We start from the raw sequence: 24,954 nt of genomic DNA, 5'->3' as shown, positions 1-24,954 counted from the left end.
AGTGGTGGGGGGTGGGGGGGATGGGGTGGCTGGGTGATAGACATTGGGGAGGGCATGTGCTATGGTGAGCGCTGTGAGTTGTGTAAGACTGATGAATCACAGACCTGTACCTCTGGAAAAATAATACAGTATATGTTAAAAAAAAAAAAAAGATAGTAGGAAGGGAAAAAATGAAGGGGGGCGGAAATCGGAGGGGGAGATGAACCATGAGAGACTATGGACTCTGAGAAACAAACTGAGGGTTTTAGAGGAGAGGGCAGTGGAGGGATGGGTTAGCCGGGTGATGGGTATTAAGGAGGGCATGTTTTGCATGGAGCACTGTGTGTTATATGCAAACAATGAATCATGGAACGCTAGATCAAAAACTAATGATGTAACGTATAGTGACTAACGAAATAAAATTAGAAAAAGTAAAGATAAGAGATCATCGTAAAAAAAAAAATGTCATCTATCTTGGTTGAGCGGCCACATGATCTCCGTGAAAATTCTCAACAGCAAGCAAGGAACTGAGTATCTTCTAAGCAATTACAACTTGGATTTGCTCCATGGCACGGGCATCTCTTTGGATCTGGATATCAGATGTTGGCTTTATGCTTCTTCTGTTTCTCAAGGACCCATGTTGATCCCTGCTGCACCCATGTTCTCATGGATGGTGGTCTTTGATTCTTCTAGATTCAAGATTTGACTCTTGTACTTCTCTTGCCAATCTTCCACGATGTACTGGTGGTAGGGATCGTTGGAGTGCTCTTGCCTCTTGGATTTCACTGTGCTCACCAGGATAGCTACAATGATGAAAGAGAACATTCCGATCATCACCATGAGGTACAAGATGACATAGTAGAAGTTCTCAGCATCCAATTTGGCTTGTAGGGCCTCTTGCTCAGCTGTTGTGTTCCTGCGCCAATTGTCCATATAAGTAATAAAAATCTTTTTGAAGACATCTTCCAGCATCTGTGTCAGATTGGATAAAGTAGGCATATCTCCCTCCTGCTGCAATTTGAATGATAAAATAGATGAACAAGGTGAAGAACACTGATTCTTTCTGCATTTGGCTACTTTAAGGGATAAAGAGAGGGGAATGCAAAGGGGAGATAATACAATTTCTTCTTCACCTAGCTGGTGATTGATTGAGTGCATATATATTTTTTTTTTATTCTTTAAGCTGTGCACATGCATATTTATGCCCTTCTTGGATGCAGGATACCTTACAATAAAAATGTGATGGGGGACATAAAACTATATATACTATCCCCATTTACATATGTAAATAAATGTAAACATGCAAATGACAATGGAAAAAAGACAGGAAATCGTTCAAAATGTTAATAGTGGGTGGTATACCTAACGAAAATTTTTTCCTTCTTTATACTCTTCTCACATCCTAAATTTTCATCAATCATCTTGCACTACTTTGTTTTTAAACAGACAGGTCACCTCACAATAGCTAGCATAATGCCTTGTTCTCAACAGGCATTCCCCAGGGGTCAGCGGAATGAAGGGGCGACTCATGTTTGACTTGTGTTTTCAGAGAATTATGGGGCAGAAGATTGCAAGGGGCATTGACAGTCTTTGCAGTCTGCTCCATCTCCTTTGTCTACACAGTGCTTTCCCCAAGGATTCCAGAGAGGAATGTGTACATCCACATTTGAAGAAGCATCTTAGGCAAGTGGCACAATGAGATAACCTGAGAGATGGTTCATATTCCTCAAACCCACCTCTCCTCTCCCTCCTCACTGGCACTGCCCAGCCACCAACATCCCTCACCTTGAAGACACAATGCAGTGCAATGCGACCCTCCTCCAAACTGTCTCCTGGGGGCATATCTGTCCCTCTCTGCCCTCCACAGCAGTCATTGTGCTCTTTTAAAGAAGGAAATGGGATCATATCCCCTTGCTTCTAAAATGATTCAGTCCCTTCCTGTAGTGCTTAAAATAAAATCCTACTTACTTCGTGGGGTTCACCTGGCTTGGCCTGAGCTGGTCCCTGACCACCTCCCCAACAACTCTATCCTCATGACAACTGGTCATACTGGCCTTCCTTGCTCCAAGTCAATAAACGTTCTCCTGCTTCAGGACATTTGCACATTCTCTTTCCTCAACCTGGAATAATTTTTCCTTTCTCTTCCCTCTGCTACCTTCTTTACTCTCTTGGTCCCCGCTTAACTGTCACTTCTGAAAAAACTCCCTGGCTCTGTTCTAATCAGTTCTGCCCCCGCCCCTTTACTCCAATAGCATCTTATTTTTTTTCTTCAAAGCCCTCTTCACAATATGTGCTAATTATGTGTGTATATTGCTGGTGTGTGTGTGTATGATTATTGGCTTACGGTGTCATCTTTCCTACTCATCTGTCATTTCCATGAGGACAGGACTCATATCGCCTTTCCCTACCTTGAGACAGTGAATGTGGGCACAGAGCCCGACACATCAAAGGCACACAATGGATGTTGAATGAATAAATGGATGTGCCAGGCACATGAGGGGCATTGGAAATGCAGAGATGTTGAATATGAGATGTCTGTCTGTGGAAGCTCAGTGTCACAGGAGAACTGCAAACAAATGGCAATGAGAAGTAACAAAGAGTCATAAGCGGTCTGAACAAAGTGATAAGGGAGCTCAGAGAATGGAGCTGAACATGGTACATAGATGGAGCAAACAGGTGTGAATAGAACTGGAAGGAATGTAGACAGGAAGTGAACCTGGGATTAGCCAGGACCTACAGGTTTGCCCAGTCAATAAAAGCCCTGAACAAACCTAATTTGCCTAATGCCCTTCTGAAAACAATGCCTCTTCTCTTTAACATGTCTTTCATTTCCTCTTATGAGGAGAGAGGTTTCTGATCTCCCCACCTGCAGAAAGGGCACAAGTACACGTCCAGGTCTTTCTCTGACGCCTTCCCAACATTTCATTCATTGAGAAATATGGTAACTAAGTTAATAGATTTTTTCAATCTGATGTTTTAAGTCCTATTATTCAAAGGGCTCTTGGATCTTCCTCTTGCTCTTCCCTCCACACAAAGCCTAGAGAATTGAAAAGAAACTTGACAAAGAGATAAGATTGCCCCCAAAGTACATGCCAAGCACATTTTCCAAGCAATGCAACAGAGACAGGCTTTCTCCCCCTTAAAATAATACAGTTCACTGTGAAGAGTATAGCTAACCTGGCTTTAATCCTATGCAAGACATCACCACCGGCTCCTTAACCCTCCCGGAGATGAGATCTACTCAATTAGGGGGAGTTCATGCTTGTTTCATCAATCAAAAGACAACCCACCCCTGTGTGCTATGTCAGGGCTGGTTTTACAGGTATGATTCCTTCACCTGTGAGTGTTCTCACCCTCTCTTTCTGCCAACCCTTCTCCACATCTTCATCCAGTAAAGAAACTTGTGATTTGGCCAGCTTGTATACCCCTCTACCTTCTGCACCCTCTAGAGAGACTTCAGTTTCTTTTTGTGAAGCCAGATGGAAAACTGGATAGAACATAGACACAAGTAAAAAAAAGAACCAGGAGAGCTAAGTGTACAGGACGAAGGGCTGGTGGAGGGGTAGAGAAGTCCCAGGAGTGAGTGATGGGAGAAATTCGGTCTGGGGGAGGGTGCTGAGCCAATGCAGGGCAGCAGAAAACTAGCAGGGGGAAGGGGGATCCCCTTCTGGGCAGAGAATCAGCTCCCCTGCAGTGTTTTTTTCTAAGGTGCTCTCAAGATTGGAATTATTCTAGTTATTTTTGCTTATTGGACAGCACTTTTGGATACTACTCCAGTATGCACTGGGCCACATGAGGCCCTGCCTTGGATCTGAGTCTCCCCCCGCCGCCCCCCACAGAGGTGATAGCGTTGCAAGCTCCTAAGTGCTCTGAGCTCCTCTGCCCACCCTGCCTCCCACGTATCTCCTTTGTGAGCTGTGCCACTGTGCTTGGAATTCCACCAGTGACTCCTCTGAGCAGAGGATGCGCAGGAGGATAGGGCACGCTCACTGCCAACACCATTGTGCGAATGTTTTCATCAAAGCAATGACACCACCTATGAAAAATCTAGGCCAGTGCCTCACTTGTAAGAGCGCTCAATTGTGAGTCCCTGTCTTTTCAGAGCTCTGAGAGAATGGGGACATAGGAGAGCTATGTTTCGATGCTCGGCAAGGCCATCCAGGACAGGGTGCTTCAAGGGAAGCCTCGAGATTCCACAGCTAAAATGGGAATGGGGCTCTTTAAGTAAGTATTGAGGGGGAGGGGAGACGGAACACAAAAGAGAGAGGAGAGGGCATTGGAGTAACCTTGGTCTTCTGATGTCCCCAGTCACCCTGCAGAGGAAGAAAGAAATACAATTTCTATAGGACAAAGGAGCTGAGTCTCTCCAGACTCACACATAAAAATAGCGGTATGTTCTTGTAGTTTAGAAACCACCCCCTCCCCCCGCCCCGTGCGGGGTCACCTCATCCACAAGTTTTCCCCCAGACCTCTGTCTGAATTGGAGATCCTTTTCTGTGCTTCTGCAAACTGCCATGTTTGTCTGTTTGCTCATTTTCAATTACCCAGGTATTGTGAGCTCATTCATGTGATACTCAAAACCACTCTCTGACATTGGGATTGGATTATTAGCTCCAATTTACAGATAAGGAAACATGTTCAGAGAGCTGAAGTCATTTAGATCATAATTACATGGGAGTTTGAGCTGCTGGGGGGCAGGGATCTACTGTTTTACTCATCTTTGAATCCCAGGACCTTACATCATGGTTGATACATTGAAGATCTTTTACTAAATGTTTGGTGAATCGGTGAATGTTCCTCTCTCACGTACTATGGATTTCAGCTGGAAACGACTAGAACGGTGATTCTCAACCTACTTGCAGGAGAGGAAGGGATTCACAAACTCCTTGAAAAATGAAATTAAACAATCTGATCTTATTCTCCCCCCCCAAAAGTATATGTATGCACATACAAAGCTCTACAATCAATTTCAGGGGACTCCCGGGCCCCCTAAAGCCCAACCAAGTATCCCTGTGACAAAATATCTTTGAGTTGAGGGACTTCAGTGCTAGATTCCACTGGACTTATTTGGGTTTGTTTCAAGGTATGAGCATGGCAACATTCACCAACCTGCTGCTGGAGCTAATACTGATATTTGGTCAACTCTTCTAACATGGACAAAGGCTCATGGCAAAGCTTCTTGGGGCACCTGGATGGCTCAGTCGGTTGAGCGTCTGACTCTTGATTTCAGCCCAGGTCATGATCTCAGGATCGTGAGATCGGGCTCTGCGCTCAGTGGGAAGTCGGCTGGAGGTTCTCTCTATCCTTCTGCCCCTCCCCACTCCCCCCCCTAAAATAATAAATAAATCTTTAAGAAAAAAAAGCAGATCAGGAGGTGCTTCTTGATAAGACTTAATCATAGAGTGAAAAGGGCTCAGGTAGATGAAGTACCTGGCCCCTGGCCAGGCTGAAAAAATTAAGTCCAAGGGGGATTCATATTTTGAACACTGTTGCATGAGACATGGCTAAGTGGTCTGTTGTCTGTTCCATAACCAAGGGAAAAGTGAATCAGTGTGTGAAAGCAATTTTACTGATGGACATTATGCTAGAACATTCTAATAGGTTTAAATTTATGATACTCAGAATAACTACTTAACTGATAGATCTTGATCACATTTGGCATAGATATTATCCCTCTCTAAGTAGAACACCATAATAAGTGTTTAGTAATGTGAAGACTGTTATTTATGTTCTGTTGAACCATATGAAATTGCCACTTCTATCTGTTAAATATGGCCAGTAATGGCAATTTTATATGGTTCAACCTAACATAGGTGGACCTATATTTTCAGGCATTTTCAATAAATAGTTCTTGGTCAAAGAACAGGATGGGCCTCTAGAGATTATTTAGGCTGGCCTGCTCATCTGGCAGGTGCAGTAACTATAGCCCACAGAGCTTAAATCACCTGTCCAGCATCACAGTACTTACACGTTGACCATAGTGCTCTGACTAGAAACCCAAGTTACCCAGGCTAGCTACCAGCCCCCACTGGGCCCTAGCAGAGGTCACATGGTCCAATACCACCCCGTTTCCATCATCTGTGACAGGACAGCTCAACTGGATAAAAGAAATGAGACCACGACCATGGTTTCAGCTCACGTACACCAAGTAGTTGTGCCCTATCTTCAGGACGTATAATGATCCCCTAATTCCAGCTGTGTTTGTCACAGGTGTGTGTCATTCACAACAGAGACAATCTGGACACTGTAAGGAAAGTAACACCCACTTGATCCCAAACCCCAAAGTTCTGTTTTCTGGAAAGTTGGTGGTGGGGCGCTGGGATGGTACAGTTGGTTAAGTGACCAGCTCTTGGTTTCAGCTCAGGTTGTGATCTCAGGGTTGTGAGATCGAGCCCTGTTCAGCAGGGAGTCTGCTTAAGACTCTCTCTCTCCCTCTCTCTCTCTCTCTGCCCCTTCCCCCACTCTTTCTCTCTCAAACAAATAAATAAATCTTCAAAAGAAAAGAAGGAAAGATGGTGGATCATTAGCATCACCTGGGTCTAACAAGGCAGTGAGGTCTTTTGTTGTGTGTGTGTGTGTTTTTTTTTGTTTTTTTGTTTTTTTTTAGAGTTTTAGAGAGAGTGAGAGTGCACAGTGGCGGGGAGGGGGAGAGGGAGAGAGAATCTTAAGCAGGTTCCACATTCAGCATGAGCCAGAGACGGGGCTCGATCCCATGACCCCAAGATATGACCTGAACCAAAATCAAGAGTCAGACCCTAACCGACTGAGCTACCCAGGCGCTCTGAAGTCTTTCATTTTTATATCAAGAATAGAAAAGGGAGTCCCGGGATCGAGTCCCGCATCGGGCTCCCTGCTCGGCAGGGAGTCTGCTTCTCCTCTGACCCTCTTCCCTCTCGTGCTCTCTATCTCTCAGTCTCTCTCAAATAAATAAATAAAATCTTTAAAAAAAAAAAAAAAAAAAAAAAAAAAGAATAGAAAAGGATATGAGTATCTGCATTTACCATGAACATTCCATAAAAACACTTTCAAGTGGTGCCTGGGTGGCTCAGATGGTTAAGCCTCTGTCTTGGGCTCAGGTCATGATCTCCAGGTCCTGAGATCGAGCTCCGCATCCCATGTCGGGCTCCCAGCTCAGCAGGAAGTCTGCTTCTCCCTCTCCCCCTGCTTGTGCTCTCTCTGTCTCGCTCTGTCTCTCTCTCTCAAATGAATAAATAAAATCTTTAAAAAAAAAAAACACTTTCAAAATTTTCATCAGAGTATAAAGGAATGAGGAAGGAAAACAATACTAAAAATTAGAATAAGAATGAAGGGGATGAGGAGAAAAAGAAGAGGAAGGAGGAGAGGATGGAGAGGAAGGAGAACAGAGAGAGATTGAGAGGAAAGAAAGAACGAAGGAAAGGCCATCTTATGCCAGGAAAATCACTCCTTTTATAAATGTCTGGAAAACAGAAATCTATAGCTTTGTTCCTTAATTTCTCGAAGAATAGAGAATTTGCAATCGAAGCTTACCTAGGCAGTGCGTGAGCAGTATGAAATCCCCTGCTACAAAGCCAAGCTGCTCTAAACCTCCTGGTTGGTGTTGGCAAGCTCTCCGGGACTATGCATAAATCTCAGCCTGCCGGGTCCCCCTCAGCTTGCAGCCAACCAAGCCTTTGTTAGCTACGGTCTGCAATCTAGGCTTTTATGAACCCAAATGTTTAATCTAATCTTACGTGGAAAATTAAATACCAGCCGGCCGTTGGGAATTAACCTTGGTGCCTGATGGGGTGTTCCTGCTTGGAGGCTGGCATTGGGTAGAGGCAAAGTGATGCCAGCCCCAGCCAGGACACTGCCTGGCCACAGTGAGCCCCCTTCCCCAGGAAAAGGCTCAGTGGACAGCACCATTCCCCGCAGGACTTGTGCTGAGGGCAAGCATCCGAGAGAGATGAGATGAACACGGCCATCTCTGGGTGGGTGCAGGTTGAGGGGAAGGCCAGTATGCCTCCAGGCAAGTGCCCCTATTCTAACCACCTCCTCATAAACCTAGTTTTGTTTAAATACCCCACTTTGAGACAATTTTCAAGTGGCTTTAGAGAAACATTGTTATCTTGTACAGTAGAAAGCAGCCACAATAAAGGTACTATACAAAGGACATGGAGGCAAGTCCAGGGAATCATGTAGAGACCTCGAAAGAGCTAAACACTCTCTGCTTACCAAAAGATCCTTTTCTATCATGGTGGGAGTCCTTGGAATTGAGTAGAGCCAACACCTACTGAGTGTCAGGTCGTGTACCAGGTCCTTCTCAAATGCTTTTATTGTGTTAGTCTCAAGCAGTCGTTGTCACAACCCAAAGTAAAGGGACTCTGAGCTTTACAGCTAAGGAATCCAGGCACAGAGAGGTCCAGAGGTCAGGCTGACATAGAGGTAGAGCCAGGATTTGAATCTAACCCCGAAGTGTGGCCACAGTAGTGACACACCACCAAAATCACTTGGAGGTCATAGGGCTGCCTGTCACTGTCATATAGCTGTGCAAAGTAAGATGACCTTTATTTTACGATTGAATTTTCTCATCAAAGGGTGCTCTGGGCAATGTGGCTTGAGGTGCACTGGGTGGCAAGAGGAAGGTGGTTAGGATATCAAATTACCTACAACTCCTCGTAGTAGTTAACATAGTGGGTGTGATCTAAAGAAATACAAGGATCTCTGTAATTCCACGCCAGCTTCTCATGACACCATTTGTCCTCATAGATTGTCTTCACTGAACACTATTCAGTAACCTCAACCAGAACCCCCCCCCCAAAAAAAAGGTCTGATGGTCAATTGGGCTAAAAGTGTCTCCATAGGAACGGAAGCCTTTCAAATGGCTCCCAGGGACATTCCACTGGGGCAACTCTGCCACCTCCTGGTGGAAACAAGGAACAGAGACCAACGTCTCCCTCACTCCTGAAACAGCCTTGACCGTTTAATTTGGTGTCTTGCATTCTCCTAGTGGAAAGGTGAGGAGAATCAAAACAGCATGCAAGTCTACACTTCAGTAATTTGAGGTCGAAATGGAAGGCAATACATCATAGAGGCTGAGACTCTGGCTTTGGAGGCTGACAAACCAGGTGAGCAAATTGCTTAGGTTCCTGATCTCTGGATTCTTTATCTGGAAAATGGGAAGATTAAGAGCCCCTACCTCATTGGGTTGTCACCAAAGTTAAATGAGTTAATGAATGGAAAGCACTTAGTACAGAACCTGACACATAGTAAGATAGAAAGTGTTTTACAAGTATTAGCTTTTGCTATTATTTTTAAGAGAAGGACACAAGAGGACATGGCAGTGAGAAGCAGAGCTTGACCAGACTCACCAAGGAAAAGAATATTCTAGCACTGTGTGAAGAGTAGCTCCTTAGTGGTTTATTTTTAGATAGCTCCTACTCATGCCCTGATACTCAATTCACACAACTGGAACGAGATGAGGACCTGACAGAGTGGATGAAGAAGCGGAGTATAAATACGACCCAAGCATCAGCTGCAGGCTGGAGAAGAAAATGGGAAGAGGGTAGAGCTGTTTCATGTCTCCCCCTGACAGGCTTCAGCCCCCCTGGCCTCTGCAAAAGGCTCTCAGTAGATTCACCCTGCATTGTCCCCAACGGGAGAGTAAAATGGTATCTGAGAGAAAGCGAGGATCATAAAAGTAAATGTTCTCTTTGAAAATCAAATTGCAACCCACACCATTACAGAGTTCCTCTGCCTACGTATGGCATATGTTTTTAAAGCCCAGGGAGTTGAGTCTGCTTTTGGATTTAAAATTGGATGTTAGTCAGTTCCACATCCAGCACTAAACAAACCCCAAATTCCTTCGAAAGATAAGAACAGTGGAAGACTGTTTAGAATTGAGCCCGCCTTTCAAGCTACTAGTACGGTTTTTAGGGCACCACTATGATACAAACTAAAAGGCTAGCAACTGCTAGTGGCAAGTAATGGGGAAGGCAGGAAGTTGGGTAATTGTCTTTGGAGAATTTCAAATCAGTCAGTGCCTCCCTGCTCAAGGCAATCCTGCTAGGAGATAGCCCGTATAGGCTCTATCTACTGACCTCCTGTTATGGTAGGTAACTCAATGTCCACATCCTCTTTCCTCCCCCAGTAGATCACAATTCACAGTTAAATCCAAATTCAGACTTTGCATTTCTATGGTGTTGGAAGTACTGTTCTTTGATGACCCAGTTACCTCTCTCCTATACAAATTTTGGTTTTCAAGGAGTAAATTATGATTTTGTTGGTTTTTTTTTTCATTTTCACAAAGCTATACCCCTCAATGGCTCAACATCATTACTCATTAGGGAAATGAACTTACAACCACCATGAGATACCACTACACCTACTGGAATGGCTAAAATCCTTTTTAAAGAACTAACAACACCAAGTGTTGTTGAGACTATGGAGTAACTGGAACTTTCTTACATTGCCGGTTGGAACATAAAATGGTTCCACCACTCGGAAACAGCTTGGCACTCTCTTAGAAAGTTACCATGGGGCCTCAACAATCCCAATCCTAGATATTTACCCAGAATAAGTGAAAAAAAAGTGTGTCTACACAAAGACTCACACGTGAATGTTCCTAGCAGCTTTATTCATAATAGCTAAAAATTGGGAATAACCCAAATATCCCTCAATAGATAAATAGGTAAACAAATTGTAGTATATCTATACAATTGAATATTGCTCAACAATAAGAAGGAACAAACTAACCATACATGCAACAACATGGATACATCTCAAAAACGTTGCTTGAACAAAAGAAGTCAGATACACACACAAAAAAGCTGTATTGTATGATTCTGTGTCTAGAAATTCCAGAAAAGGCAAAAGTAATCTACAGTGATAGAAAGAAGGTCAGTTGTTTCCTGGGGCCAGGTAAGGGGAAGACTGACTGCAAAGGATTGAGTTTTATGGGGTGACTGAATTGTTCTAGATCTTGACTGTGGTGGTAGTTACTGGGTGTATACATTTGTCAAGATTCCCTGAACTGTACCCTTAAAATGGATACATGTAATTTTATGTAAAGTCTACCACAATAAAGTTGGTTTCTTTTCTTTTTTTAAAAGATTTTATTTATTTGAGAGAGAGAGAGAGAAAGCATAAGCAGGGGGGAGGGGCAGAGAGAAGCAGACTCCCCCTGAGCAGAAAGCCTGATGCGGGACTCCATCCCAGGACCCTGGGATCATGACCTGGGCCGAAGGCAGATGCTTAACTGACTGAGCCACCCAGGCGCCCAATAAAGTTGATTTCTTAAAAATCCATGTTTATGTAGTTGACTTATAAATTTATATCCCCAGCCCAGTTCTCTCTTCTGAACTTCAGACTCAAATGTCCAAATGCTTGCTTGACATTTCCATGTGTATGTCTAATGGGTATCTCAACTTCAATGCCCAAACAGAACTTTTAATTCTCCCACCAAATCAGCTCCTCCATCTGCCCCATCACAGCAAAGTGGCCCCACCATCCTCCAGTTCCTTAAGCCAAAACCCTAAAAATTAGTGTTGATTCCTTTCTTTTCCTGACCTCCCTGTTGGGGAATGTCATCAAAAAGATGGGACCACCCAATGACCTATGAACTGAACAGGGGCTCTTGGAGGCTCCTCAGACGGCACCCTGTCCTTGGAATGTGGGTTCTGCTCACCTTTCCTCCTCCCAGAGGCTGCTCCAAGAACATGGCCTTGAGATAATGATGTGGTATTGAGAACACCTGCACAGTATATGTGTCTAGATCCAGTTAAGGCCTCTTTATAAACTTTTAAGAGTTGGCAAGCAGGTGTGGGGATCCATTTGTCTTGATGCTGCCCAAGGTGAGGCTCATATGTACGTTCCCCTTGGAACTTTAAACCTGTCACCTACCAGCTCGAGTGGCCACTTCTCTCTTCGAGCTCTCTCTGCCCTCTGAATACAGGGGCTAGTTTCAGGTCATACAGGGAAGCTGCTGGGAGGGTTGCAAACCAATGCTCCCACATCCAATCCATTAGCAAATACTGTTGACTGCCTCCCATCAAAGAAAACTCTCTCCAAGCCTTGAGCATGGCCGTATGAATTTGCCTACTGGGTGACATTGAACCCCCCAGAACCTTGGCAACCCACCCCAACTTCTTTGAAAAACGTGCTGGGAGCTTTTGTGTGAACTAGTGTAACAGCCAAGTGCAAAGAAGAACTACAGTCCATTTCATGAGCCAGCCAGATACCTGTTCTCAGAATCTTGCCCTTTTTTGTTGTACTTTCTCCCTGTTACCCTGAGCCTACTTCTTCCCATTTCTGCACAGACTCTTTGACCCTGTCTCCTTTGCCTGGAAAGCAAGAAGTTCAACTTTGTTTGTTATTGCTCTGGTGGTGTTGTGTTTTAATTTGACATCTCAAAACACATCCCAAGTCAGTCTACTTTCTTCAAACCACCCTCGGCTTGTGGCTGAACTGTGTCATGACTAGTGGTATTCAGCTTTCCACTCTTTATCCCCATTCATCCACTTCTAAGAGGGACTGCATAAATCAGAACATGCCAGTCCTGTATGAATCTCTCCACTGGTTTCCCAGCATCTTCAGAATAAAGTCCAGAATGCCTGCTGTCATAGAGCACCTAGCCCCTTGTCCACTCTCTGACCTCTTCTTCCTCTTGTAGCCTGATCCTGCCTCCCGGCTCTTCTCATTTCTGCCATAGGGTCTGTATTATTTTCCTATTGTTGCTGTAACAAAATACCATAAACTTAGTGACCCAAAACAACACAAATTTACTATCTTGAAGTTCTGGTGGTCAGAAGTCCAAAGTGTGGGTAGGGTGGTTCCTTCTGGAGGCTCTGGAGGGAGAGCCTGCTTCCTCTGGAGGCTGCCCCAATTCCTTGGAAGGGGTGGTGGCCCTTGCTCATATCATGCCAACCTCTGCTTCCACTGTCACATCTTCTGACCTCTAACGACCCTCCTGCCTTCTTCTTCTGAGGACCTTGGTGACTGTATTGGGCCTGAGACAATCCAGGGTAATCTTTCTCATCTCCAGACTATTATTCAATCACAACCGCAATGTCCCTCAATGTCCCTTTTACCGCATAAGGGAAATATATTCACAGGTTCCAAGGGTTGGGGTGTGGACGTCTTCGAGGGGCCATTATACAGCTGACCACAGCACCTTTGCATTGGCTGCTCCCTCTGCCTGGAAAGCTCTTCCCCCAGATCTTAGCACAGCTCTCTTCTCCTCCGCTTCAAATGACATCTTCTCAGACAGGTGTTTTTCTGCTGTCCCAATCTGTCACCAATCACCATACTTTATTTTCCTTGTAGAATTTTTTATGGTCTGAGTTGTGCAGGGCTGCCACATACTGTGGCGTAGGTCGGGCACTGCACAATGGGAGGATGCCCTCACTGAGAGTGGGGATGGAGTCTGTGCACAGCCCACACCCTGTGAGTGTGGCATCTTGGAATTCTGAACTTACCCGATTTTATTGCTTGCTATTTCCTTTTCCTGCCTCAAACTAGACCTTGAGTCTGTGACAGCAAGAACTTTGTCTGTATTGCTTTTCCCGAGTCTGGTTGAACAAAAGCTCTCGATGCTTCCCAAACTCTCAGAAAAGACTACAATTCCAGATCCCGGTGCTGAGGAAACCAACCACCCCATCTATTTACAAGGTGCCGAGATTATTCTCCCAATCAGAAAGATACTTGGAATAGAAACTTTGCATCATTTCGAGAGCATTAACAATACTTGAAGTTTCCAAGTGGGACTCCTAAAATAGGACATTTTCTTTGATGGTTTTAGCACGAGCATATCAGTTTTGTGAAAAGCTGGGTCTGAATGTGCTGAGAAACCACAGGTACTTTCATGCAGCTGCACAACAGCTTCTAATTTCTCTGTCCCCAGCTTCAGAATATTACAAGAGCTGACAATGGCTCTGGAGCAATGACGCCATTTGACTGAGGAGTCACTAGAATGTTCTGTCTTCTTTATGTCTAAAAGAAGCTTAACCATTTCCAACAAATATGGCTTTATCAAGGATTCCACTCCCCAAACATGTGGGGATTTTGCGAAGAATCAGGCCTACTTTTGCTTAGAACCCAGGTCCTGTAAGTGCATCCAATGAACCTCTTTCCAGAAGGTTCTTTCCAGACGTGTCATTGGCAATATCTCCCCTCGTTTCCAAGCCCTTCATTTGGGCACTGTGTTGAGTGGGTTTTCTCTGGAGCTTCTGTGTTTAATTCAAAGACAGAAGTCCAGGCTGGAGAGTCTCCAGGGCAAGAAGAGACGCCCCTCCACCGGCACTTCCCACCCATCCCATTGCCATGGACTCCCAGCCCTCCTGCCCTCCTGACACACTCAGGGTTGGCCCCAGTGGGGGACATCTGTTAAACCCACACACCTGCTCCCTTAAGAAATCTTTTCTAAGAATTCTGTCTCCTTGGAAATTTAGAACAAACCCATGACTCCTTGCCTATTCTTGGAGAAAACCATCTCCAGGCCTTTGCTGGGTTCCAAAGTATGGTAGCTTTAGGAATTTGCTTCACCTCAGACCCATCAGGATGGCCCCTATCAAAAAAGCAAAAAGACAGATGTTGGTAAGGATGTGGAGAAACTGGAAGCTTCGCACACCATTGGTGGGAATTCAAACTGGTAAAATTGTTCCACAAAACAGTGCGGAGGCTCCTCTAAAAAATTAAAACTAGAACTACTGTATGATCCAGCAATCCCTGGTCTGGGAATTTATCCCAAAGAATTGAAATCAGGGTTCTCGAAGGGATATCTGCATCCCCATGTTCACTACAGCACTATTCACAACAGCCAAGATGTGGGAAAAAACCCTGCAAGTCCATCAACAGATAAATGGGTGAAGAAATAATGGTGTACACATACGATGGAATATTAGTCAGCCTTTTAAAAGAGGAAACCTGGGGCGCCTGGGTGGCTCAGTTGGTTCAGCCACTGCCTTCGGCTCAGGTCATGATCCTGGAGTCCCGGGATCAAGTCCCGCATCGGGCTCCCTGCTTGGCAGGGAGTCTGCTTCTCCCTCTGACCCTCTCCCCTCTCATGTGCTCTCTCTCTCAAATAAATAAAATCTTAAAAAAAAAAAAATAAAAGAGGAAACCTCTATGTGAGAACACGGAGACACCTGCAGGACATCATGCTGAGTGAAATCAGCCGGTCACAGAAAAACACTGTCTGTTTGCACTTCTCTGAAATGTCTAAAATAGTCGATTCAGAGAATCAGTAGCATGGTGGTTGCTGGGGATTGGAGGGAGGTGGAGATGGGGAGTGACTACGCAATAGGCACAAAGTTTCAGTCAAGCAAGATGAGAAAGTTCCAGAGATCTGCTGTCTAACATGGTCCCTGGAGTCAGCAATGCAGTATCGTGCACATAAAGATCATTCAGAGGGTAGAGCGCGTGCAAAATATTCTTACCACAGTAAAATAGAATTAAAAACGAAAGAATTCACTTCCGGTTAGCAATCTCAAGGAGATAGCACAGCTTTACCGAGTATCCAGAAAAGGGATGGCCCAGGGGCACCTGCTGTCCAGTTCTGGAGAATTTCTGATGACCATTTTCTATTGTATGGTCCTTCAAGCTTGATAGGCAGGGTGTTTCGACTAGGTTCCCCTCTGCTAGGGCTAGAGAAACAGAGTCTACACCAGAGGCTGCGGTGTTCGAAACAACCACACTGTGTCCCCACAGTGCTGTCAAGCGTGCTTGACTCATAAAGCTACTGAGCCCAGAAGTGTTCAGTTGTGCGTAGCTGATAAAAATGGCCTCGGACTGCTCTGGGTGGGAGAGCCCTCTTCCCTCAGTGCCGACAACCCTTAGCAAGGCTTTGGGTTGATTTCTTTTTTAATTTTTATTTTAGAGAGTGGTGAACACAACCATTCTATTTCTTGTTTATTATTTTTATTTTGAAATCAGACTCAGAGGAAGTTGCAAAAATGCTGAGTCCCACCTGCCCTTCACCCAGCTTCCCCCAATAATGACATCACACTTAACTAGAATATAATACCAAAACCAGGTAACTGGGGGCGCCTGGGTGGCTCAGAAGTTTAAGCATCTGACTCTTGGATTCTGCTCAGGTCGTGATCTCAGGGTTGTGAGATCGAACCCCGTGAGGGACACTGCGCTCAGCAGAATCTGTGTAAGACTCTCGCTACCGCTCCCTCTACCTACCCCCAGCAATGAATAAATAAATCTTAAAAAAAAGACCCAAACAGGAAACTGATATTGAGCCCACAGACCAAATTCAGATTTCACCATTTTTACCCGCACTCGTGTGTGTGTGTGTGTGTGTGTGTGCACGCACGCGTGCGTGGTTTGATGCAACTTCATCTGATGTATAGATTCGTGGAACCAGCACCACAATCAGGGTAAGAACTGCCCATCACCATTAAGGAACTAACCTTTACATGCCCCCCCTTTTCCACTTGAACTTCTTCCTCCTATCCCTATTCCCTGGTTGCCCTCTCTATAAATCTGCCACTTCTAGAATATTCAATAAATAGGATTATACATTACATAACCCCCTGAGACTGTTTTTTTTCCCACTCAGCATGATGCCTGTGAGAACCATGTGAGTTGTGTACGTCCATGGTTAGCTGTTGAATATTACTCCAATAAACAGATGTTGAACCACTCACCTGCTGAAGGGTATTTGAGTTGTTTTCAGCTTTTTGCTATTGTGAATAGAGCTGTTGTGAGCATTTATATACAGATTTGGGCATGAATATAAGTTTTCATTTCTCTGGGGTAAACATTCAAGAGTGCACCTGCTGGATCAGATCACAGATGTGTTTAGTTTGATAAGAAACTGCCAGATTAGTTTCCAGAGATGCTGCACCATTTTACATTCTGATCAACAATGAGTGAAAATTCTAGTTGCTCCGTATCCTCACCAGCAAAGCTCTGGGTTTTGTACCCAGAGTTATGAATCCTTAGGACTCTAGAAGATTAGAACTCTATGAGGCCTTAAAGGTTGTGCAGTCCAGTCCATTGGTTCTGCATAGGAAGGAGCCAGATGCAGAGGAGGGACCTGACCATCCTTTGTCCCTTCATCCAAGTCTTCTGTTACTCTTACCACCTTCCCTGTGTCCCAGTCTCAGGCAGAGCTGCCTCCACTTTATGACATCTCTGGAAACTTGTCAAAGTTGTGTAGGACCTGAGAGCCTTGGTCAAGCCTCGGGGGGATGTCTTGCCCAGGAAACTTGACCTTGTGCTTTGCTGCCATTGAAGAAACCAGGCTCCGGCTGCACTTTCCAATGCTCACACGGCTCTCAATGCATTGTCTTCTCTCAGGAAATTACTAACCGCACCAAATTTCAAATACAATCTGAAGTTACAGCCCACAGCCAACTTTCCCAGGCTCACCCGGCCTCCTGCCCAGCAGTAATGTCGACATCCATTGCCTCTAGCTCAGCTACTTCCATTTATGGAGAGCCTACTGTGTGCTAGGCAATGTGCAAGGCACTTTATGTCCCATGGCCTCTGGTCTTCACCCCAGTCTGCAAGGCTCGTGCAATGAGCCCCATCTGACAGATGAGGAAAAATGGTTGGGGAAGTCATGATCAAACTCAAAAGTTTCAGAATAAAAGACCAAGGTATAAGTTGTTATTATACACAGCATGCATAAAATACTCTTTGGGGTGATCAAAGTGGCCTTTCCCGTCATATTCTGAGCATAAATGGTGCAGTGTGCCTCTCCCTGGGTTTTATACCTGAAACTCGCATAGCGGACACCAGGTGGCGCCAACGCTGAGCTCTTCCCTCCGCCAGGACCACCCAGACTTTGCACCGAAGCCCTCCGCTCCTTCTATCACCGCGCGTGCTTCCAGTCCAACTATAGCATTTCTAGCACATTAAACTCTTTTTTTAAATAGCAGACATCCTTGCCTTCTTAAAAATCAAATAGTAAATATTAACATCTGCACATCTTTCTAAAAGGGTTACACTTTCACGGCAAAAAGCCAGGAAATGCAACATCTAGGTGGAACAGAGAACCTTTCCATTAAACATCAACTGTTTAAAATTGCGGGTTATCCTAACTTCAACTTTCCCATATATGGATGTTCTTGAGAAACAGATATCTGTTCCAGACCCTTCCTGCATTTTGAATGCTTGAAAGACATGAATTTCTCCGCAGTTCTCTGCGGAGACGGAGTTCAGACATATGTGCAGTTTTGTTTACTACTGAGCTTGTTTGGGGGATATTTTAAGAACTGAAGCCCTCTTGTTTTGCTTGCGATGCCCAACTCCTTATAATCTCCTAATTGCCCTGTTTCTTCCTGTGTGGATGAATTATGCTCTGGTTCTTTGTTCTCCCGAACGAAAACACGAACGGGGAAAGGCAAGGGTTTCTTACACGCCTCTGGTCCCGGCGCCCCCTTATTTCCCTCATTCAGATATTTCCTATTCAGGAATTCTTCTCCTTAATTCTGTTTGCTTTGAGGTTTCAACCAGCTGCCCAACTTGTACTAGTTTGGGAATTATTTTCCGTCTGCATCCACGGGAATCCCCTCGATCCCGGGCAAAGTGGGGCGGTTTGCGATTCTAGCTGTTAAGTTTGAGCAGAAGTGAACTTGCACTGAATTTTAGATGAAGATTTGACTTCAATCCTTGTAGCAGGCTTCCTTCTCCACCGCATTACTCCTTATTCATTCATTCGCTCTGCAAATGTGTACTCAGTAAACCTCAACTCCCTCTGCCATCCCGGATCTCTCCCAGTGGGTCTTGACGTTCCACCTTTGCTGGGTTTTGATGCCAACGATTCGTGTCATATCCCTTCTAAGGCTTACAGATGCCTTATTAATGGTTATTAATGAAAAGGGGAAAAAAATGAATGCCTCTCTCCCCCTCTGGGCTACCCTTCTCTGTGCTTCCCAGAATGTCGTTGCTTTGGAACCTTACAAGCCCCTGCTTGGAGCCAAAGAGGGACATCACGATGTCGCTCAGGGTCTCAGCTATGATAGGGACAGCAGCATCCGGTAGTTTTTAGAACCTGCCTCAAATTCCAAATTCCTGGTTATCCTTCTGGGAATAAAATCTCCCCGAGTTTGTTTTCCATGGGGTTTAGATTTAGATTTATGAGAAGCTAGCCTTTAGGAGGAACCCATAACTCAAGAGCAGTCTTCATTTTGCACCAGACCTCAACATTTCAGAAGAGGAGGTAGTGGTTCCAGGAGTGGGAGAAAGGAATTTGCCGGAGAGATTGTCCTCTATTCCCAAATAAGTTCTGTCTCTCTTTCCCAGCCAGACTCTCTATAAAAGGGAAAACTGGACAACAGGCAGTGGGAAAGGAGCGCGTCCTGGCAACTTGCTGCAAGCCTCGTACACCATGCTGTTTACAAATTCCTGCAGCCAGCCCCAGGATCCAAATGTAGACAACTCTGTTTATGTAACTAAAATAGATGCTTATACCGTGTGATTAAGGTGGCTCGGGGAGCTGGGCCACAGTGAGGCAACGTTTGCTGCAGCCGAGGCCAGAGGGGAGCACAGGGCACGGGAGCCCTGGGACCCTGGCAAGTATGAGGTTGATTAGATTGGTTTTCTGGCCGAGAAATCCCCCAGGGTAGGCACATCGCATGCAGGTGCATGGGAGAGCCGGAGGAATCACAGCCGGGCACCCTTTGTTGCTGTCGGTCACAGAGGATGGAGCTTTCCATCCAAGAGGGACCAGCCCAGCACCGTCCCCTCCCACTGCATTCTCTCCCTGAACAGTGTTTAAAGGAAGCCCCTCACCCCCCGCCCCCCTGCACCACCAGGAGAGGATTTGTTCCAACATGCGGTTCCACCGCCTGGGTCAATAAAGAAGCTCGGTAGACGTGCGGCTCAGTGAAACAGTCCCTCCACTCACCACGCCCTTCACATCCCTGCACCCCCGCTTCATGACTGGAAGGCTTGTTCTTCTAGAAGCAGGGCAAGTTTCCCCTCCGGACATTCTCCAACCTCTCCCCAGCTGGAAGTGGTCATGGCTCCCTCCTCTGGGCACTGAGGTCACCCGTCACTGGGTCCACCCACTGCACTCCTGGGTGAGCTCCTTGGGGTCAGGGTCTGCATCTCATCATCTTTATACCAGCCTTGGCCCCAGCATAGTGTCCAGCAGGGGCAGTCAAGTTGGCCAATGGCTTGTCTTTTTGAGTCATGGGCAGACAACATCCAGGGGCCGTGGGATGAGATAGAGCAGGAACAGAGGTGTCGCTCCGCTGGTGATCACCGTCCGGACTCCCTGAGTCCCAAAGAAGGAGGCCCCCATTCATGTGGCTTCCGGGCTGGGTGTGGCCGCCCATGCTGGGCTCCTCTTGGATCTTCCTGCTCCAGGATCCTTGGTCTTCTCAGTTTTGGAAGGAGCCAGGTACCTTGGGGCTCTTTATACACTGTTTCTTCTCCTGAGACGTGCTGTCCCGCCCACCCAGATCCACTCTCTGATTCATCCTAATCACTGTTCTGGTCTCCCCTCAAATGCCAAGGAAGGTGAGGACAACAGCCTTGATAGTACCTCTGCTCAGTCTAGATTAAGTCCCCTTCTTATATGTTTGCACCACACGCCAGGTACTGCTGTAACGTCTTATGTGTACCCACTGCCCTCTTGGGGGCAGAGATGGGTTTAATCCCTGGGACTCTGGCCACAGCTCCTTGTTCGTCCCCTCCTAGCATTACCATGATGGCAATCGATCACTGTGCAATTATCTGCTTACTGTCTATTTTCCTTCTTGAGTCTGGAGAATGAGAAACCCATCTTCTTCTTCGCTGTCTTCTCAATGCCCAGCCCAGTTACCTGGCTACATAGAAGCAAATTAACTAATGATGACTGGATGAATTAATTAATCAACCAGAGGAGGCCTGGAAAAACTCAGGAGAGACAGCCTGGAGCTGTCAGATTCAAGGTCACCTTGAGGCAGGCAAGAGCAAGCTAGAGCTTGATGGTGGCCCACCACAAAAGGAGCCTCCAGGGAACAAAGGGGTGACTGTCCTCAGCCCGAATCAATGGGATCTTATAAGGCAACACGTCCGAGGAGAAAAGGCAACAGAAAAACCCCACAGTTTTAAGCTGAGTGTCTTGTACTCTTTTTCTTTGGAAAAAATCAACAAAAGGGTTCTTCACAGAGTCCTGAAGGGGGAAGCGGGTGGCTGAGGCCTGCAGCAGGAGGAAGAAAAGTTCTGAACTGTCCACATCTCTGATCACAGATGCGGAGTCAAGGAGGAGGCCCCACTGAAGTCACACTTGGATGCCAGGCTCCCGGTGCAAGGGAGGGCACAGCGGCTGCCAGGCCCAGTGTGGGCACACACAGAGGGTATTCACAGCCCATGGCCACAGCCGTTCCCCGCCCGCCCTGCGCACCGCCCCCCCCCCCCCCCCCCCCCCCCCCGGCAGCAAACAGAACTCTCTGTCTCGGTTCCTGAGTCAAGCCTGCACAGAATTAACTGTAATAATTGGCAGGTGTGCTGCTGGCTTCTGGGTTTCAATTCACCGGGGGCTCATGAAGACTGGATGTTCTGCCGCAGCCAGTATTTAGCTTGGGCTCCGATGAAGCTTCAGCTTTCCATGACGAGCGACGAAGTGTGTGGCTGCAGCTGCCCTGGGCCAACAAGAGTTCCAGAACGGCCTTGGAGAAAGAGGCCCCTCTGGCCAGCAATCCAGTTCGCTCCTTGGGGAGAGAGGAGGAAATAGCCCTTGACCTGCTGCCCTTCTCAGGAGCACAAAATAATGGAGAAGAAAGGAGTCTTTCTGGGAATTGCTTTTGTTTCCCCCAGGATGGAAGAGAGTGATCATCACCTCCAGAAATTTTCTAGGGCAAGAATGCCCTTGGACTTGCTTCCGTGAATACCTAGTATGGTACGGATGCTTATCGAAACCCGCAGCTGAGCTACCATTCCACAAGAGCCCGCCGCCTCCACTGTGGCACCGCTATTCGCCCATTGCACGCCTCACTAATCAAGAGTGGTTATCTTTGCCGCCGAGTCTGAGACAGGAGCTCGGAATCCTCAACCCTGCGCCCCAGGAAACCATTACAATGAATAGACATTGGCATGAGAGAGGAAAAGCGTTTGCCACTTCTATTTTAGTAACTCAGAAGAGGCCAAAGTTAGAATCTCATCAGAAAGTTTTTTTGCAAGGACAGAAGTCCAGGGATGTCCTACCATGGACTGTGGCTTTGATGCCAGTTACTGGCCAAACAGAGAATCCTTATCACTGCCCTCCAAAGTGCCAGCTCCGATGATGATCCTCAGACGGGGGAACACTGTATGGAATTTCACTGGGGACCCAGGCATGGTGGCCCAGGGCTGGGAAGGCCAATGCCAAGGACACATCCTTTCTGCTCATCACACCCACACTTGAAGCTTCTTGCCACCGATCTGTTATAGCAGGGACACAGCTGGCTGCCATCTGGAAGTCCTTTCAGAGGACAGCTGCCCATGCATGGTGGCCCCCTGCCACGTGTCACCCCACCACTCTTTCTCAGCAGGCCTACTTGGGCCCTTTTTTGTAGGAACTAATGTGTAGTGCTAGGGAGAGAGGACTCCGGCCTCCAGGGCTGGGAAACACTCAAGAAGCGGCATCCCTCGGGTTGGACCCACATTCTCCATGGAGGAAGCCCTCTGTTCCCAATCCAAGTAATACCAGGTACTCCTTCGTGGACAATTGTCCTGTGACCTTGGGCTTCCTTCCAACAGGCTTTGGGAAGGTGTCTCCTTCCAGATGTCCTGTCCCATCCCTGTTTTACCTTTCATCAGAGACCAAAGCCTGAACAGGACCTCCCGCTGCTCAGCCCAGGGACGCGGGGAGGATCTCCCTCTGCTATCACAAGTTGGTCCTGTGTCCCAAGGTCTTATCTAATGTCCTAAGGAGGAGGGAGGACTTAGCAGCCCCTCGCTCTTTCTTACCTCGCTGATTGGGTTCCTGAGTCACACTCCCTGGGATCCGGGCAGTCACGTTGGCTACGTAGGTCTATGTCCTCCCCTGCAACCAGGAATAATGACACCACCTCCTAGGATTGCTAGGAGGCCCAAAGGAAAGCGTCTATACAAAATGGTAGCATACAGTAAGAACCCAGTGGGTACAAGCTTTAATATGGGGTAGATAGTCCAGCTAGCTATGGCACCTCTCCTATGAATTTTTGAATGTTGTAAAATATACATAATACAAAGTTTACTATTTTCAAGCATAGAATTCAGTGGCATTAAGTATCTTTACAATGTGCAACCATCACCATGATCTCATACCGGAACTTTCCACAACCCCAAATGGAAACCCTGCACCCACTAAGCACCCACCCTCTGCTTTTCTCCCTCCCTCCCAGCCTGTGACAAGCACTAATCTGCTTTCTGCGTCTATGGATTTGCCTATTCTCGACATTTCAAATAAATAGAATCATGCAATATGTGGTCTTTTGTGTCTGATTTCTTCCCCTCAGCATCATGTTTTCAGTGTTCATCCATGTTGTAACATATATCAGTACTTCATTCCTTTTTATGGCTAAGTAATACTCCACAGTATGGATAGACCTTATTTCGTTGATCTGTTCATCTGTTGATGAAGAGTTGGGTTCTTTCAACTTTTGGCTGTTGTGAAATTGTGCTCTGAATACTTGTGAACAAGTATGTGTTTGAATACCTGTCTTCAGTTTTGGGGGGTATACACCTAGGAGTGGAACTGTTGGGTCAGATGGACATTCTATGTTTAACTTATTGAGAAATCACAAACACTTTTCCAGAGTGGCTCTGCCATTTTACATTCTCATCAGCAACATAGGAGGGTTCTAATTTTTCCACAGCCTCAACAACACTTGCTGTTTCCCCCCTTTTTTAAATCTGACCATCCTAACCCTCTTACACTGTTGGTGGGAATGCAAGCTGGTGCAGCCACTCTGGAAAACGGTATGGAGGTTTCTCAAAAAGCTGAACATAGAGCTACCCTACAACTCAGCAATTACTAGGTATTTACCCCAAAGATACAAATGTAGTGATCCAAAGGGGCACCTGCACCCCAATGTTCATAGCAGCAGTGTCTACAATAGCCAAACTATGGAAAGGACCAAGATGTCCATCGACAGATGAATGTATAAAGAAGATGTGGCACACACACACACACACACACACACACACACACACACACACACTGGAATATTATGCAGCCATCAAAAAATGAAATCTTGCCATTTGCAACGACATGGATGGAACTAGAGGGTATTATGCTAAGCTAAATAAGTCAATCAGAGAAAGACAAGTATCATCTGATCTGGCTGATATGTGGAATTTGAGAAACAAGGCAGAGGATCATAGGGGAAGGGAAGGAAAAATGAAACGGGATGAAACCAGTGAGGGAGACAAACCATAAGAGACTCTTAATCTCAGGAAACCAACTGAGGGTTGCTGGAGGAGAGGGGGTGGGGGATGGGGTAGCTGGGTGATGGACATTAAGGAGCGCACGTGATGGAATGAGCACTGGGTATTATATAAGACTGATAAATCACTGAACTCTATCTCTGAAACTAATAATATACTATATGTTAATTTAACTTAAATTTTTAAAAATTTTTTAAAAATCTGGCCATCCTAGTGGGTTTGAAATCATTGTGGGTTTAATTTGCATTTCTCTGATGACTAATGACACTGGGCATCTTTTCATGTGCTTGTTGGCCGTTTATGTATCTTCTTTGGAGAAATGTCTATTCAAGTCCTTTACTCATTTTTTAATTGGGTTGTTTGTCTTCTTGTGGTTTCTCCTATAAATTTTAGGTCATCTTCTAACCAATGGGGTCAGAAAAAAGAATCAAAAGACATGAAAGTATATGTGTGTGTGTGTGTGTGTTTCCAAACTCCCTGTATAACCTGGATGAGCAGGGAATAAAGCTAGTTCCTTTATGTTGTCTAGAACTTATTTGTCTTCCTTCTGGTCTTTACTGTTCTGATCTGCTTTATTACCTAGATCCTAAATTTAAAAGGCCCTCCCAATTATGCTCAGTCTTTCTAGAAGAAAAAAAAAAAAACCCAAATTCTAAGTCTCGAGAT

The 24,954-nt window shown here is 45.8% G+C and overlaps 1 protein-coding gene across 2 annotated transcripts in view; it reads right to left on the bottom strand.

Annotated features, from left to right (window-relative positions):
* Window positions 1-499: 499 nt before the first annotated feature.
* The window catches only part of KCNE2 (potassium voltage-gated channel subfamily E regulatory subunit 2), a 35,266-nt gene continuing 10,811 nt past the window's right edge, over window positions 500-24,954 (bottom strand). Inside the window, exons 1-2 of one of the 2 annotated variants that reach the window (XM_027586702.1) lie at window positions 7,489-7,600; window positions 500-990 (exon numbers count right to left, since the gene is read on the bottom strand). In XM_027586702.1, coding sequence (XP_027442503.1) covers window positions 607-978 — 372 coding nt within the window. In that variant the 5' untranslated portion in view covers window positions 979-990; window positions 7,489-7,600 and the 3' untranslated portion in view covers window positions 500-606. Of the gene's footprint in view, window positions 991-7,488; window positions 7,601-24,954 lie in introns of those variants that run through there. The other variant, XM_027586701.1, reaches the window with a different exon arrangement.

This window comes from Zalophus californianus, chromosome 1, assembly GCF_009762305.2.
Source record: "Zalophus californianus isolate mZalCal1 chromosome 1, mZalCal1.pri.v2, whole genome shotgun sequence".
NCBI classification, from domain to species: domain Eukaryota; kingdom Metazoa; phylum Chordata; class Mammalia; order Carnivora; family Otariidae; genus Zalophus; species Zalophus californianus.
The sequence above is the reverse complement of the archived record's forward strand: the minus strand, read 5'-3'. Positions and strand labels throughout refer to the sequence as shown.